The sequence below is a fragment of the Puccinia triticina genome, chromosome 15A (genome assembly GCF_026914185.1).
Source record: "Puccinia triticina chromosome 15A, complete sequence".
Classification (NCBI taxonomy): domain Eukaryota; kingdom Fungi; phylum Basidiomycota; class Pucciniomycetes; order Pucciniales; family Pucciniaceae; genus Puccinia; species Puccinia triticina.
The window spans coordinates 3,685,788-3,701,644 of record NC_070572.1 but is presented as its reverse complement, the minus strand read 5'-3'; the positions used below and the strand labels follow the sequence as shown (position 1 = coordinate 3,701,644).

General features: G+C 47.9%; 3 protein-coding genes across 3 annotated transcripts; 1 reads left to right on the top strand and 2 right to left on the bottom strand.

Annotated features, from left to right (window-relative positions):
- Window positions 1-771: 771 nt before the first annotated feature.
- PtA15_15A364 (uncharacterized protein) lies at window positions 772-4,451 on the top strand (the record flags this gene model as incomplete). The annotated part of the gene is made up of 6 exons (XM_053163563.1): window positions 772-2,389; window positions 2,481-3,489; window positions 3,565-3,709; window positions 3,821-4,132; window positions 4,222-4,283; window positions 4,421-4,451. 6 exons carry the CDS (start codon window positions 772-774, stop codon window positions 4,449-4,451), a joined length of 3,177 nt encoding a protein of 1,058 aa, XP_053027526.1.
- A 2,542-nt stretch (window positions 4,452-6,993) lies between these two features.
- On the bottom strand, window positions 6,994-10,361 carry PtA15_15A363 (uncharacterized protein; the record flags this gene model as incomplete). Its single annotated transcript, XM_053163562.1, has 3 exons — window positions 6,994-7,008; window positions 9,717-10,058; window positions 10,185-10,361. The coding sequence occupies 3 exons, from the start codon at window positions 10,359-10,361 to the stop codon at window positions 6,994-6,996; spliced, it is 534 nt and encodes a 177-aa protein (XP_053027525.1).
- A 76-nt stretch (window positions 10,362-10,437) lies between these two features.
- On the bottom strand, window positions 10,438-10,779 carry PtA15_15A362 (uncharacterized protein; the record flags this gene model as incomplete). Its single annotated transcript, XM_053163561.1, has 2 exons — window positions 10,438-10,566; window positions 10,630-10,779. The coding sequence occupies 2 exons, from the start codon at window positions 10,777-10,779 to the stop codon at window positions 10,438-10,440; spliced, it is 279 nt and encodes a 92-aa protein (XP_053027524.1).
- Window positions 10,780-15,857: the final 5,078 nt, after the last annotated feature.

Below are 15,857 nucleotides of genomic sequence, written 5' to 3'. Positions count from 1 at the left end.
CCCAACTCATCACGACCTATCCTGCTGAACACTTTACATAAAAGCATACATACGCGTGTACATATCCTAACTTTCCGCTAGGCTGCGTTTTGCTTGGAAGAACGTTTTCTTGCAAATACATACACGGCCTTGCATATTTCCATCGTTCCCACCTCTTATCAGTTGAAGGCCCCCATCAGCTTCTTCCTCGCAATCTCTACTCCTGCAGCAGCAGAGGTGTTATATCACTCGCCAGTACTTCGGTCACTCACAAGGCGTATCCTGTGCGCTTTTTTGCCCCCGTGTCTAAACCTAACATGTGGGTTCTCGCCTGTCTCGCTTGTCATTTGCCTGCCATGGATGGCGTTACCAATTATTCTTGCATCTTGAGAAGAGAAGCAACATACCTCCAATTGCCTGATGATTGCCTCATCGGCTAATTAATTCTTTCAGGCGTCTACCTAACAATCGGAGTTATTCTCACTCCAGAACCCGGGCTGATATGCTTTGCTTTGCTCAGCTCTTGCTAGAAGATACGCACCAGGAATCCACCCACGTCCGCGGCCATCGACCTCTCCAGCCGTTTGCTTGTCCGCCACTTCGATCAACGAGTCTATTCCATCTGAATCGTTCTACATCTACCCGTCCTTGTGTTGGATGGAGAAATAAACCGCCAGCAGCATTCATCTCCTCGGATTCCTTGCCAACATCCCATTTCCAGCCATTCGCCTCTCTCCCTCTGTCTCGCTTAATTAAACTCCTGTCAACTTGCTCTTTCAAGCCGATCCCACGATGTCTCTCAAGCCATCTAAAAAAAACTTATCCGGCAAACGACCGGCTGCCTCTGCCGCCTCAAATGATAAGGCAACCGGCCCACCTTTGGCCTCACCTGCTGAGGATACGCCCGATCGCCCGCGAAAATCTTTCTTCTCCTTTAAAGCCTCAAGCAAGCGCTCTACTTCTCGACCAGCAGTTAATCATGAGCGGCCAGATAATTCTGCCGCCATTCAGTTTCCTTCAGCTGGCGAACAGAGAACCCCTTCTGCACTGCCTTCAGCCAACCCTCCGTATAAGCTAGAAATCCCAGTCCGTAACCTGAGGACCTCGATGCTCTTCAGTCAGCAATTTGATCTGAAGAAGCTCGGAAATCCCGACGAGCCTCTCCATCGCGATCCCTCGCCGACTCCACTGTTGTCCGACACCTCATCTAGGCCTACCCGCTCCTCTACTCGACCCGCAAGTTGGATGATGCTGAACGACGGGACATATGCTCCTCCTGCCAAAGCGCAAATACAATCTCGCTCCAAAAGTAACCAACACAGTCCAGAGACATTTTACAATGGCTCTCGTGTCCCGAACCGATTCGAGAGTAGTGACGAAGATAGTCCTCCGCATGGCTCGGCTGCAGGTTGGAATCGTTTGGCAGCTATGCCACAGCCGCAGCAATCGGCAAAGCTGATGGGTGTTTTGGCCGGGTATCAAATGCAACCCACTCCTGTCCCCGTTGCAGCCGCCCAGGCCGCCCCGGGCCGGTTGCAGCCTCCTATCTCGATCCTCGCTCAGTCGGATCCTCGGCCAGCTGTACCGCCCAGCTCATCCCGCCCGGCTGTTCCACCCCTCAACCCATCCCGCTTGGCTGGTCCGCCTGCCAGCCCATCCCGCTCGGCTGGTCCGCCTGCCAGCCCGTCCCGCTCGGCTGGCCCACCTACCAGCCCTTCCCGCTCGGCTGTTTCACCCACCAGCCCTCAGTCTACTTATTCTCCCCTCGCTGCTTTCTTGGGTCACGCTAAATCCAAAGTCCCTGTAGTTTTGAATAACCCTTCTGTTTCTCCTGCAGCTCAGAATGTATCAAAGCCCCCACCCTCTAGCAGTCTTTTGTCTGCCTTCTTGGGCAGCCAATCAACTGCAGAAGAAAAATCGCAGCTGTCCGATGAGCAACCCGCAGCGCCTCCCATCACTCGGCCATCCCCAAAGCCTTCCACATCGCACCCCAACGCTCTGTCAAGTGAAGGGACCTCACTTGCTCCTCTGAACGTCCAGTCGGCTGAATTATCTCCCATCTCAGCCCCAACTCGGGCATCCGAGCAATCCTCTCTGGCGAAACGATCGGCGAATGAAGTCGCTTCAGAGCCGCAAACAAAGTCGCTTCCCTCCGGTTCGCCTGTCGGCAAACCTGAATTGCCCATTCCCAAGACTCCCGAGGCGACCTATGCGAGTAGCGAACCTTCGCCGCCAGAACATGTCCAAGCTGCAAAGCTCGAGACGACCATTCCGTTGGATACACCTGACACACCCGCCTCTAGTTCTTCGTGGCCAACCCCATCTTATTCAAGCTCTATGCGCAGCGAATCCGTCCTTGATTCACCTCAACCATCTACCACTCGCACCAGTCCCATGGTGGCAGACTCGGGTGAGTAGTAATAGCCACATGTCTCCCGTGCATTTCCTTTCCTGCCTGCTGGTTTACTGACTGATTCGGATTATGATATTACCCTTCAAAGCATTACAACCCGCTCCGGTCAAACCCCCACGTTCAGCCAAGCGTGCTGGGTCCCGGAAGAGATCGGTCGAGAAGGTTTATCTGGATTCGTGCTCTCAACATTCTTCTTCAAGTAGTGACAACTATTCCTCAGTCGGCGATCTGGGCGCTGCCAAAGATCGCAACCGCAAAGGCAGCTCTGACCTGTCGGGGGCAGTCACTGACCCATCTTCGGCATGCTCACATTCGAGCTCCCCTTCCGCGAGGAAATCCGAAGAACACAAACGTCGCAACCGCGAGGAGAGCGTGAGTGGACAGAAGGGGCTCTCGCAGGGTGAGTCGAAGTCTGAGGTACATGCACCAGCGAACGAGCTTAAGGCCAATGAAGGTGATGATATCGATGAGGTTTCAGATGCGGTGGACGAGGAGGTCGAGGTGGAGGACGAGACCACTCGATTGCCGAAGATCAACTTTCAACAATTGGTCTGTCATCCTGATATCTTCCGCAAGATCATTGTCCACCTGGACTACTTGGATTTTTTCTCACTCAGTCAGATGAGCCATGAGTTCCAAGAAGAACTTGAAGATGATCCGAGGTTGCGGGAAATTATCTTGAAAAGATATTTATCCGCCTATGGATATCGAAGTCTATCGCTCCAATTCAAGATAGGACATGGACAACGAGAACTAGTGACGATCGGCTTGAAGGATTTGGCCAACTTCTATGCTGGCCTTGAATTCGAGTCGCTCGAGTTAATCGGATTCGCCAAGCAAGCACTCAAGCCTAGAGGACTAGACTACCGCACCGCCAAGATGATTCGATCCTCAACCAGGGCCCACAACAAGCTGGTTGCTTACGTTAGAGCTGTTGAGGAGCTCGATCCAGTCCCAGCCACTTATCGACATGTCGGACGTTGGGATGAACCTGTTTACCGCCCGGGCAAAGCGGCTCTTTTCAAGGTTTGGGTGCCTTGTGTCGACCATTGGATGTCGAACGAAGAGCTTGCGGAATGCGAGCGGGAGCTATGGAGGTACGAAACATGAATTGTTCCTCGCTCATTTATAATGTTATGACAAGTTTCTCATTCTCACTCGGAATTCTTCAGATCACAAATCTGGTCGTACCTCAAAAAAGGGGACGTGTGTTGGAACCTGGCGAATGGTGATTTCGGTAACGAAGGTAAACTACTGTTCGATGGCAGGTTCCTGAGAGATCTGTTGTTTGAATTCGATGATGTTGGTCATCTACCAGTACGTTAATTATAGCCTCTTCCGTACCCAGCTCATCTCCCTTCCAGCAAGATAGCTTTGCAGTCGGTGAAAACTAACCTAGGATGATATCCCGAATTTCGCGGCCAAAAGTCATGGCTAAACATGCTAGACTTCCCACCATCATACTTCCACAAGATTATCTCCAGTTCGACTTCATCGCCCATATTCTATTTAGACCTATCGAGTTTCAAAGAAGAGGTCAAAAGAACTTTGCAATTAAGCCAGGACAAGATTGAAGTGGCCTCCCCGCAAGCACGATACCACGTGCAGAGATGGGTCTATCGATCTGTCATCAAGATTCCTCGCGGACAATGGCAAGGTCATGTGGTGATTGAAGTTGACGGTACGAGCGAACACGCCAAAGATTTACTCAGGAGGTGCTGCGTTGGTAATGACGGCTCGGTAGGTCATACCACCAATTCGTCTTTTTCTTCGGAAAATTCAAACCAATGCCTCTGACCAACCGTCTTCGTTATCATTACCATTACTAGAAAAAAGCAACTCCGTGGCGAATCATCAGAGAAAAAAGTAGGCCAGGAAAATTATGGATAAGGTTTGTTCCTCTCGAGTCTCCCTTCTCCTGAGACTATTGCTTCACGGGATGGTAATCACGGACATCACAATTGGAACGAACATAGACGCTTATGACTTTGTTTCTGTGATTTTTCTTCCATCTTGTTTCTTTTCTAGACCGGTCAATCAAGAGGAAAGAAAGGCTTGAAAACTGCGATCGGTCTCGCGTATCCCAGAAAATTCGAAAAAATAATAATCTCAAAGCCGTTGCGAGCAGAAATGAAGTAAACATTGTTCTAGTATATGCCTTCCGCTTCATAAAAATCTTCCGATGTAATGGTTGAAGAACCGTCCTTTTGTTAGCGTTGCGTTGTCGTTTGATCGTTGTTTTTGTGATGATATGGCTGTGTTCTCTTTATTGCAAAACTTAATAAGCAGCCCGTAGTATTAGAATCACTAACAAAACAATCATGAGCTAAAGTCTGAGAGAATAAAACACCATTAAATAAGAATACCAACAGTAACATTTTAGACCTTCTTCTTTAGAACTGAACTCAATAACGAAAAACGTGCAACAAAAGACAACTGGCTGAGGATAATAGAGACAGAAGAGATTAAGTATATCAGCACTGAAATGACATGAAATAGGTAGAAACACACTATTTTCAAACTCCTAATATTGTTGATGTTGACTCCTCCTGAATGTGAACTCTTCTGACCCTTCGAACTGGCTGAGCTTTTCAGATGTGTTGATGACCTGAGTAATTTATGGTGTTCAAAGTTGATTTATGCATGCATAAATCATAAATTCATAAAGCCTTCTTTGCAGGGGATAATTGTTATTGCAGATTCAGATTCCTCACCAGAAATTAAGCGGGGTCACCCACTCAAAGTAGCCCTCTATTCCTACTCCTTCATGTACATGTTGTATAATTAAGGATCAGCCACAAAATGTACCCAAAAAAGGATTACATACAAAAAATTAGTAAAATAAATGAAGTACGTAAAATTGAATAACATTACCCAAAAGAGCAATATTACTTGTGTAAAAATACTCTGTGACACTATTGTATAGTTTCACATGACAATTGTTTATAAACATGTCATGCGACAGAGTCAGGGAGATTAGACTATTGTAATTAGGGTGTTCAAAGTTAACTTGCATAAAATCATAACACCATAAAATCATAAAATTCTGAGCTGAAAAAAATATGTACCACCCAACCACTCAAATTAAAGCAACATTTCTAGAATGGTGCATATGAAATCATCACTTGAAAGTTTTATGATTTTATGATTTCATGTATTGAAAATTTTATGATTTCAACTTTGAACACCTTAAATTATGAATAAAATACCCACAGCCAAGCCTTGGTCACACCTACACACCAGGATACTCCCAGAGGGAGAGAAGGACTCAGTGAGTGGGCCCACAGAGGTACCCTCCATAAATAGAGGCCTATTTGGCCCTTCTATAAATAGAGGCCTATTTGGCCCTCTGGAAAAGATGTCCCAGACCATTCACCGCCCATAAACCGTAATTTTGCCGTGAATATTCTCTCCTGCTACTATTGTAGCCCGTTTTCCTTATAAACAACCCTTTGCACGCATAATCCACTGGATTAAACCTTTAAAATATCCAAAATCCCTTATTAGCATATTTCAAAGCTTTATCCTTATAGTAGCTGTAAGACCACCACCTCTGTCAAGCAGCTAATCACTTTAAGCGCTTACCTCCTAATTTTTACACCAAATTTATTCCCTGTAATCAATAATTATATAATAAATGCCAGCCTCAAGTGCATGAAATAACAACACCCATGCGCCATAAGGCAACTATAGACCACCTGGTGCAGCAAGGTATGGCCTTCCTGCACCAGAAGGAGCGCAAAGCAGGCATGGCATCTGAAGAGGACTCCATAACCTGTAGCAGGCTTACTGCCTTAATAGATACTAGCTCTATTAAGACTAGTAAATATCCCTAAAGGGAATAATTATTCCCTGAAGGACAAATAGCATTCCTTATTAGAATATAAAAGGCCCAAGCATAGCAAACACGCAAGGGAGCACTTAAAAGCTAGGGGACCTCGCCACTAAGAGGATACCCCAGATTATACATAACTAAAGATTCAAAAGTTAGATTGCCTCGGACCTACCAAGTCCCTTGTCTGTTACAGAAAGTTTAAACCCTTTTACATAGTGGTCATATTTGCCATGTAACAAGTTTGGTAATTTAAATTACCAGTGTTTATTATCAGCACAGTTATAGTGCTAGGGCCCAAAACCCTTATTTTGACGGGTTTTTAGCCTTAAGCTCCATGAACAGAGCTGTCAAAAGTTGTTTCAAGGGTGACAAAGGCATGTAGTCCGCCACTGATTTGGTCTGCTTCAGCACCCGCAGGGCCCGCTCTGCCTTGGCCTGCTTCTCCAAATCAAAGTACATGGCACAGAAATGTGTCTGGTAGTCCAAATAGATTATGGGTGGTTCATGGTCCTGGCCATCCTGGCCAAGGATTGGTGGCAATGTACAGTCCTACTTGGTTACTGGAGGACTTCCCATTCACTAAAATGCATCTAGAGGGACAGGCCAAACCTTACCGGCTGGTGAAACTTGATTGATACCAAGTTTTCACTAGAAAACAAGGTTTAGTGGCCTCCTCTAAATCAAGCCTTTAAGTATGTCTGCGCCTTCCTGCCTCGGTTTTGGTCAAACTTTTTGGGCACCCCCATCTTTGGTCCTCTTATTTGGGTTATTGGAGACAGAACTGTGTTTGTGTCCTCCAGCTTGGCCTCTGCCTGTTGGCATCAGATTTTTTCATTTTTGGCCTTCTTTGTCATGTTGGCCAGTTGTTGTTGGAGTAGATTCATTGGGAGGGTTAAGTTCTCTCAAGGACCAGTCTGTGCTGGCCATTGAGAGGTTTAATTCCTCTTGATGAGTGGTACAGTCCCATTCATTGAGAGGGTTGAGTCATCTCCATGAATGGTGTCAGCCATATGCTATTCCAGACAGCGCAGATACCTACACCTGCTAGCTGCTAAAAAGGATAGTGGACCTTGTGCCAAAAACAGGGCTTCCTCTTCTGTCTGAAATGTTACTGTTCTTGAGTGAGCACATTCCTTGTACGGGCACTCCCCCGGTTCCTGCTCTTGAGTGAGCAATTTCATTATGCATTCTCTACGCGGTGTAAGACTCAAAAGTGGTTGTGAAACCCCTTTGCTGAATGGAGAAGGGGATGATGGAGGTGCAAACTCTGCCCTTCTATACTATCAGATAACAAGACCCACCAAGCTAAGCTTGGCAAGTTTTAATCAAGTGATAGGTCTGGTCTAGTTCCAGATGAAGTTGTTCGATGAAAGGTATGTGAGAGTTGAGAGGATTTATGATGATGGAAAGGGTGAAAGTTGACTTGATGTTTCCGGTGGGGGTTGAACACAGGTCCTTGAGAGGGTGATATAAGAAGTTGAGAAGAGTGTCTGGACTGAGAAGGGTATATGTCTTAGTCGGGAGTTGAACCAGGAACCGGGTAACTCGTGACAGGTGCGTGATATGCAACCAGTGATATGAGAGTATGAGAATATGAGAGTGAGCTCAGTGGTTATTGCAGATAAGAGGGATGATATGGTATGTTATAAAAGTGTAAGGGTGATGATAATGGCTAATGGGTGATATCTGTATAACTGGTGGGTACTGAACTGAGGGAAAAACAACTGGGGGGAGAGAGCTCCTTATATAGACAAATGTGAGGGATTTTAGCTACAAGGGGGACCCTGGATGAGGGATTTTAGCTGGTGTGCTGCGTACAAGTGGTGTCAGAAGATACTAAATACAGGCAGAAAGTGGGGTGAGAAATGAAAGATGATGTCATACTGATGCAAGGACCACATAAACAAAGCGGGGAAATGTCAAATACAGAGGTACTTCATGCAAGGGGTGCATGAGTGGTGTCAGACTAATGCAAGGAGTGCAGAAATGGGGTCAGAAGACTGCATGCAGCTGCAAGGGGTGCATAAATGAGGCGGGGACATGTCAAATACAGAAGAAATGGGGTTGGTCCCCTGCATATGCAGTGAAGATAAGAGGGATGGAAAAGAGTATGTGTTTGGCTGGGGCTGAGTATGTGTATACCTGCGAAAGGTGACTTGAGGGGTGTGAAAGTTTGATGACTGGGGCTGGCCGTGTCCCTGAGGGTCCAAGAGGGTGTAACTTCCAATCCAGCGGGGTTCCAGTGATGCTTCCAGTGGTGCCTAGGCACTGCCAGAAAAACTCTAGAAACTGCTTTCAGTTGAGATGCAAGAGCTCCAACCAAACCCCCGCTCAAGCTTTACCCAAGCACTGGTTTTTGTGATCAGGAATTTCAAGTGGTGGCACATCCTGATTGAGCACTAAGGCAACTCAATGCCTGTGTGGCCCTGTGCACCATGACTCAGAATGCTGATCCCTCTGCTGAGGATAAGCCAGCCTCCCTCGAAAAACCTTGATGACAGGCATTCTTCCTGGCCAACAAAGGCTACACAATCTGGATGTCCATGAGGCACTCCTCCTGGCCACAAGAGCTGGCACACGATGGCCAGCAACACATACATAGCGGCTGTCGAACGACGTAGGCTGGTGACGCGATGGCCAATACATATCGGCCATCAAATCAAGCCAGCTCCACCTGATGGCGTTCGTACAGACCGGCCTCACGCAATGGGCGGCACATACCAGCCATCAAGTTGGGCACACATCACGTGATCAGGCCATCGAGGGCCAGCAGGCACCAGCCTACCGGCCATTGAGTAGAGCACACACCACGCAATGGCCGATACATATTGGCCATCAAGTGGAGTACACACCACGCGATGGCCATCAAGGCAATGGTGGGCCGCTACGCTACACCAAAAAATGAGCTAACAGCGGATTACGCGGCCCTTTCCACAGCATTGAACCACTTAAACTGGTGAGAATATTCTAGGAGCCTCTCTGATCAAAATGGTACAGCAGGACCATTGCATCAGGGAGTCAGGACATCCTGGTTACCAGATGCAGAGCCAAAATTCTATCTGGAGTACAGTTCAGCTAACATGGTCTGTTTTGCAGCATTCAACTGCTTGCCTTGCGTGGATTGAACTATAAGCCTCCCTGAAGGATCAGTCAATTAGGACTGCAAAATTCAGGGAGTTTGGAAAATCCTGTTGCCAGCTGCGCTGCTGTAATTGGCAGTTAGCTGATTTCTAGCGCAGCGTAGCGGCCCACCGTTGATCAAGGGGAGCACACACCACGCGATGGCTGATACATATTGGCCATCAAATCAAGCCAGCTCCACCTGATGGCCGGTACAGTCCGGCCATCTAGTGGAGCACAAATGGCCGGTATTATAGCCGGGTACATAGAGGCATAATCTGCAAGACAAACATTTCTATGAAGGCCGACAACGGGCTCTATTACCAAACCACCATTGTACGAGAAAATCACACTGGACAGAAGATCGACTTGATGCTGCGGAATCGTCCCTTGCCCGTCATCATCAACGGTCTTGTTCAAGTGGGCCGATGTAGTCAATCCAACCCCCCAATCGCGCAGGATTGGGTGTAACACCAAGAGTTTGGGTGCGTGGCTGATATCCCAAATACCTTTCGGCCCTAGGTTCAAAAGGATGGGCTGATGTTGCGTAAGATCGGGTCGGAGGACACCCACCAGGTTGATAGTGCGCAGCAACAGGCTGATGAGGTCACGTGATCTCTGGAACTGTTGCAAGAGGTCGATGACGGCGAGCATGCCATGGGAGCGGACGAAATGGGTGCGGATCTCGGGGGTGTCTTCGAACAGCCCAATCTATCGATCCCCACATCCCCACCCGCCCAAAAAATTCAGCATTGTCCTCGTCTCCCAACTATCTTGCAGACAAACCTCAGCACTCCAATCATTAAAAGGAAATGAGGGGGGGGAGGAATTGCTTACCCAGGATTTGCTGGACATGTTGGACAGTCGGGTTTGCAGTTTCAACGTCTCCGAGGACGCAAATGGACGGTTGTTGGTCTGTTGTGGCTGGGGCTTGCCAAATAGGTCCTTGTAGTTCTCGCCTGCCTGTTCGGAGAACCGGTTGAGAGTGGCGTCGGTGGACTGGACCCGGGCCATTCCGGAGGAAGACGTGCCTTCAGAGCGAGTGAAGGAGGGCGCGGGGGACTCTGCGCGTTGCAAGCTCGACGACGAGTCAGAGGTACCGGGCTCCAGCAATGCTTGAGAGGCGCGTCTTCAGGCCAGGCACGGCATCAACTCCCGTCGCTGAAGCAGGCAGACTGATGTCCCTTGGGTGCAGGATCTTCTGTTGTTGGTTGAGTACCTGTATGGGGAATGAATGGTCAGTTCCAGTCAGTTCGGATGGGGCAAGAGGTGGGGAATGGACCTTGAGGCTGGCGACTTTGCCCTCAAAAGGGTCGCGCTGATCATCGGCCACCATTGAGGGAGCGATTTGGAGAGTGGTCGCGGAGGACCAGCGAGGGTAACTGGACGGTGCTAGGACTCGGCTGGAGTGCGTGCTGTTCCGCGCGTTCATGATGCAGATCGATTGCAACGTTTGTCTTGCAGATTATGCCTCTATGTACCCGGCTATAATACCGGCCATTTGTGCTCCACTAGATGGCCGGTCTGTACCGGCCATCAGGTGGAGCTGGCTTGATTTGATGGCCGATATGTATCGGCCATTGCGTGGTGTGTGCTCCCCTTGATGGCCGATATGTATTGGCCATCACGTGGTGTGTGCTCTACTCGATGGCCGGTAGGCTGGTGCCTGCCGTCCCTCGATGGCCGGATCACGTGATGTGTGCTCAACTTGATGGCTGGTATGTGCCGCCCATCGCGTGAGGCCGGTCTGTACAAACGCCATCAGGTGGAGCTGGCTTTATTTGATGGCCGATATGTATTGGCCATCGCGTCACCAGCCTACGTCGTTCGACAGCCGTTATGTATTGTGTTTTGAATAATTCTTGGACATTTGGTTAATCCCCCCCTCCATCACAAAAACACCAACTTCACTTGATGTACGCCAAAAATGGGGTTCACTCACAGATTCTACTCATATCCAGCTACCAGTGCCTCCCAGACCCCATAAGTGTAGCTTTTGGACTTTCCGGTGCAGAACTGATTTTGGAAAAGTGTCCAAGTTTTTTTCAAAACACAAGATGTGTTGCTGGCCATCGTGTGCCAGCTCTTGTGGCCAGGAGGAGTGGATGACTTCCCGTGGGATCTGGCACCCTCCCAGATGCCGCTTTAGACCAAGTCTAGATTTTTGCAGGGAAATCTAGCTTTTTGGGCTTTAGATTGTTTCTGGGAGACTCCCAGATCTTGATGGGAAGTCATCCAGTGCCTCATGGACATCCAGATTGTGTAGCCTTTGTTGGCCAGGAAGAATGCCTGTCATCAAGGTTTTTCGAGGGAGGCTGGCTTATCCTCAGCAGAGGGATCAGCATTCTGAGTCATGGTGCACAGGGCCGCACAGGCATTGAGTTGCCTTAGTGCTCAATCAGGATGTTCCACCACTTGGAACCCCTGAGCACAAAAACCAGTGCTTGGGTAAAGCTTGAGCGGGGGTTTGATTTGAGCTTGCTGCATCTCAACTGCAAGCAGTTTCTAGAGTTTTTCTGGCAGTGTAGGGGTAACATTGGCCATAGAGTCCATTTATGAGGTCCATTTGGTGGTATCTTGAGGCGTATTGTGAGTAAATATTTAGCGCAGAAAAAAAAACTTTTGATTTTTCACTTTTCCGTCTACCACAGCGGCTCCCAGATTGTCCCTGAGCCATGAGATGACAATCCAGCCCATCTACAGCTAGGGTATAATTCACTGTGAAAGAAAACTAGAGAAACTGCTGCCAGTTGACATGCAATATTACAAAGGCGCCTTTGTAATGTTGCATGTCAACTGGCAGCAGTTTCTTAAGTTTTTTTCACAGTGAGTACAAGGGAACTTTTCCCCAAGAAAATTTACCACAGATTATGAAGATGACCAAGCCCACCATCCTTGTCCAACACACAACCAGGGCTTTTATCTTTTAGATCTCATTTAATTTCCCTTTTCATCAAACCACTTTGCTGCACTTTCTGCAGCGCAGCGGTTACAACATTGAATACATGCTGCTCCATCATCTGAGTTTGTGTGGAACTCAGACTCCTGAATTGTGACATCTTGCGGGAAATGTCAATGTCATCATACATCCGCCCAGGTTCACACTACATACATGAGAAAACAAAACAAAACAAAACACAATGACATAATGAAGAAAGAAACCGGAGGAGAGGAGCAGTGGTGGCCAAGAGGATCAAAACCCCGTAACCTTGACTATCTGGAAGTCCGTTGCCTTGATCGTGCAAACCACGAAACATCTTGAGGTCAAACACGGACATCATGAATACTGAGGCGGAGCACAACCATCATGACTGAAACCTGTAACCATGAGTGTAGAATAGCACACCACAACACCCCTCTAGATGTTGTTTCCCCCTCATAAATTTTCTATCCAATATAGAGATGCCCACGGGGACCCGGGTACCCGTGGTGTGTACGGGTACCCGCCGCAATGTTGTAAAATTGTGGGTACCACTACCCGGACTTGCCGTCAACACCTGCGGACAGGTACTGCCGGTACCCGCGGCAAGTGCCCCGGTTACCCTCACTATGTTTGACACAAATTCAGCCTTTTTTTCAATTCCAAAGCAATTATTTGTTAGTTAAATGTTTTTTTGTAAAAAGCTTTGTTGATTGTATGTACAAGATCTGTTTGTAGATGAATTTTTTAAAGAAAATTGGGTTGCATGATGACACTTCATCTTTACCTTTTCTCTTTGATTTATCCTTTTTTCTTTTGGAGCCCATCCTTCCACTTGCTGAGCATACCGGGGGGATCAAGTGGGTTTTGAGTAAAAAGCAACTGAAATCCCCCTGCTGATAGAAACCGGACTGAGAAAGTGTCTTCTTTTGGATACATAATCCCCTCCGAACAAGAAAGCCTGCTCAAAATCTACGGAAGTGGCTAGATTGAAGAACAATCAGATGTGCAGGCAAAAATTATGACAATTTAGAATGACTTACCTGGGCAACTGAGGACATTGAGGGCCATTTGGATGAGCCCACTGTGGGTATTTCAAGCACGCTTTTGTTGGATCCACAACTTAAGTGCATTGATTGGGGAGCCGTTGTCTAAAATGAGCCCAGAAGAGAGCCAGAGTGCGAGTGGATCATTTGAGGATTGACCCAATTGGGAAGCCAATGCAAGCTGAGCAATATGTCCAGTTTTGGGCTGAAATCATCAGTTGTCAGCCAAGCAAGTCAGGAGTGCATTTGATTATCTAAATGAGCCCACCTTGCTTGATTTTGTTGATTTACTGGAGGGGAGAGCTTTTGAGTGGAGGCTTGTAGAATGTATTTAACATATCTTGTGTCAGCCAAAGGGCTTCATTGATCCAATTCTTTTCCCAGCTAGCAATCACAAAGTACTGGTCTTTGAAGGATGGGTGGAGTACTGTTCAAAAGGTAAGCAGATAGGTTTTGGTTGGCATATTCAGATGGGATTTAGACAGAAGGAAGACAAACCCATGGCAATGCAATACAAAGGCAAGCAGTCAGTAAGTGTATAATATTTATTGTTAAGCTGAAGGCTGAGTTGGCACACGTTTTGGAGTACAGGTGGGTTTTTTTTGTCGTCTCCCTTGATCACATTTGAAAGATGTTTGGTTATCTCATCTATGAAGACAATGACATGTGTCAGTCAAGCAGATCCAGACACAGAAATTTGGAGTGTTTGTTTGTAGAATATCTGCAAGATGGCAAGAAGGTCGTGTGCCAATTTTATATTGACCTTGCCAATGTGATAGTGTCAAGGAATCCCAAATTTGTAGTCCTTTTGCCAGATGAAGCTGCCCTGCAGATTATGATCAGAGTTTGTGATGAATTCATCAGAGATGTGATCCGTTACCCACATTGCTTTCTCACATTGGATCATTCCTTCCTTTCCTGGATACACAATCATGTGCCGTCCCTTTTTGTTGAGATGTGTTGAAATTTCTGGTTTGTGGTAGCTGGAATAGGCAGCACTGATTGCCATCGAGGCAATTTTCTGAGCTCAAGCTTTCAGGAAAGATATCAGATGCCAAAGTCAGCAAGATGAATGAGGTCTAAGAGGACAAAAAAAGCTTACCAAGCTCTTCAGGATCGGAGAGTTCCAGACTGGTACTAGGCTGGCTGGTCCAAGGGGCTTTTTTACAAGAGCTAGTCAAGGTATCTGTGACATCATCATTCACAACTGGGATATCTGTATCAACAACATCAGTTTGATTTGCTTTGGTCTGACCATCTGATGGTCCTGGAGGCAAGGAAGTTGGTGAATTCAAGGTCTGGCGTGGTCTCTTTCTTGACTGTGTCATGGTGTATGTGGTTGAGGTCAGAGGTCTTCTCTGTGTTGTTGCTCTCCAGGATTGGAGAAATCAGTCAGTGGCCGGTGCCTGAACGGGTACCTGTGTTGGACACCAATAGTCACTATTTTTCAGGCATATTTCATAGACCTGTACCCGTACACGGCACCCGCAGGGGGGGGGGGGGTACTCAAGGACAGGGAGGGGTACCCGCCTGTGGGTGCCGGGTACTGCCAGATGGGTACCCGTGGCCATCTCTAATCCAATCCACCCTGTATGTCCCTTTTATCACACACTTGATCCATCTTCATCTGTATAAACATTTCACCCCACAATTACATAACACTTTCAGGCACCCCTCTTATGAGCTTTCACACTACAGAAATATATTCTCCTTCATATATAATTCAAATTTTCAAATCACTCTTTTCACCACTACTCCTCCTTCTGTCCTCCAGGTACAAGTATTAAGCTCATAGACCCTAGTCAGTATAAGATCAAAGTAGAAATAGCCCAAGCTTAACTAGGCTTCAAAGGGCGGGAGCAGGATCAAGCAGTGGATATATCCACACCAGTGGAGGCCTATGCTTTATTTCAACATTCCTGCATGATTAGTTTTTGGATTTGGGACAAAAACCTTGTTTTTTGTATTCCTCCTCCTGTAGCTGCTTTCTTGACTTTATAACCTGAACAAGGGTGAAATCGCTGCGCTTCAAAAAGCGCAGCGCAGCGTGAAGCGCAGCGGTTTTGGTGGCCGCTGCGCTGCGCTGAAAGTAGCGGCCCCGCACGCTGCGCTACCGCTTTTTGGGTCTGGCAAGAAGCGGGGACCCGCTACTTTCAGCGGTAGCGCAGCGGAACCATCGCTGCGCTACCGCTTTTTGACCTGGCCGCGTAGCGCTCCCCCGCTGCCAGCCAAAAAAGCGCAGCGCAGCGCAAAGCGCAGCTGTTTTGGTGGCCGCTGCGCGGCGCTGAAAGGAGCGGCCCCGTCCGCTGCGCTACCGCTTTTTGCGTCGGGGAAAAAGCGGGCCCCCGCTATTTTCAGCGGTAGCGCAGCGGGACTGGCGCTGCGCTACCGCTTTTTGGGATGACCGCGCAGCGGTTCCCCGCTGCGCTGCGCTAAAAGACCGCTTTTTAGTAGCGCAGCGCAGTGTTTCAGCCTTGACCTGAATTCCCTTCCAAGGCCATAAATGCCTGCTTCTTGTATTTCTTTTGGACCTTGGTGGTCTGT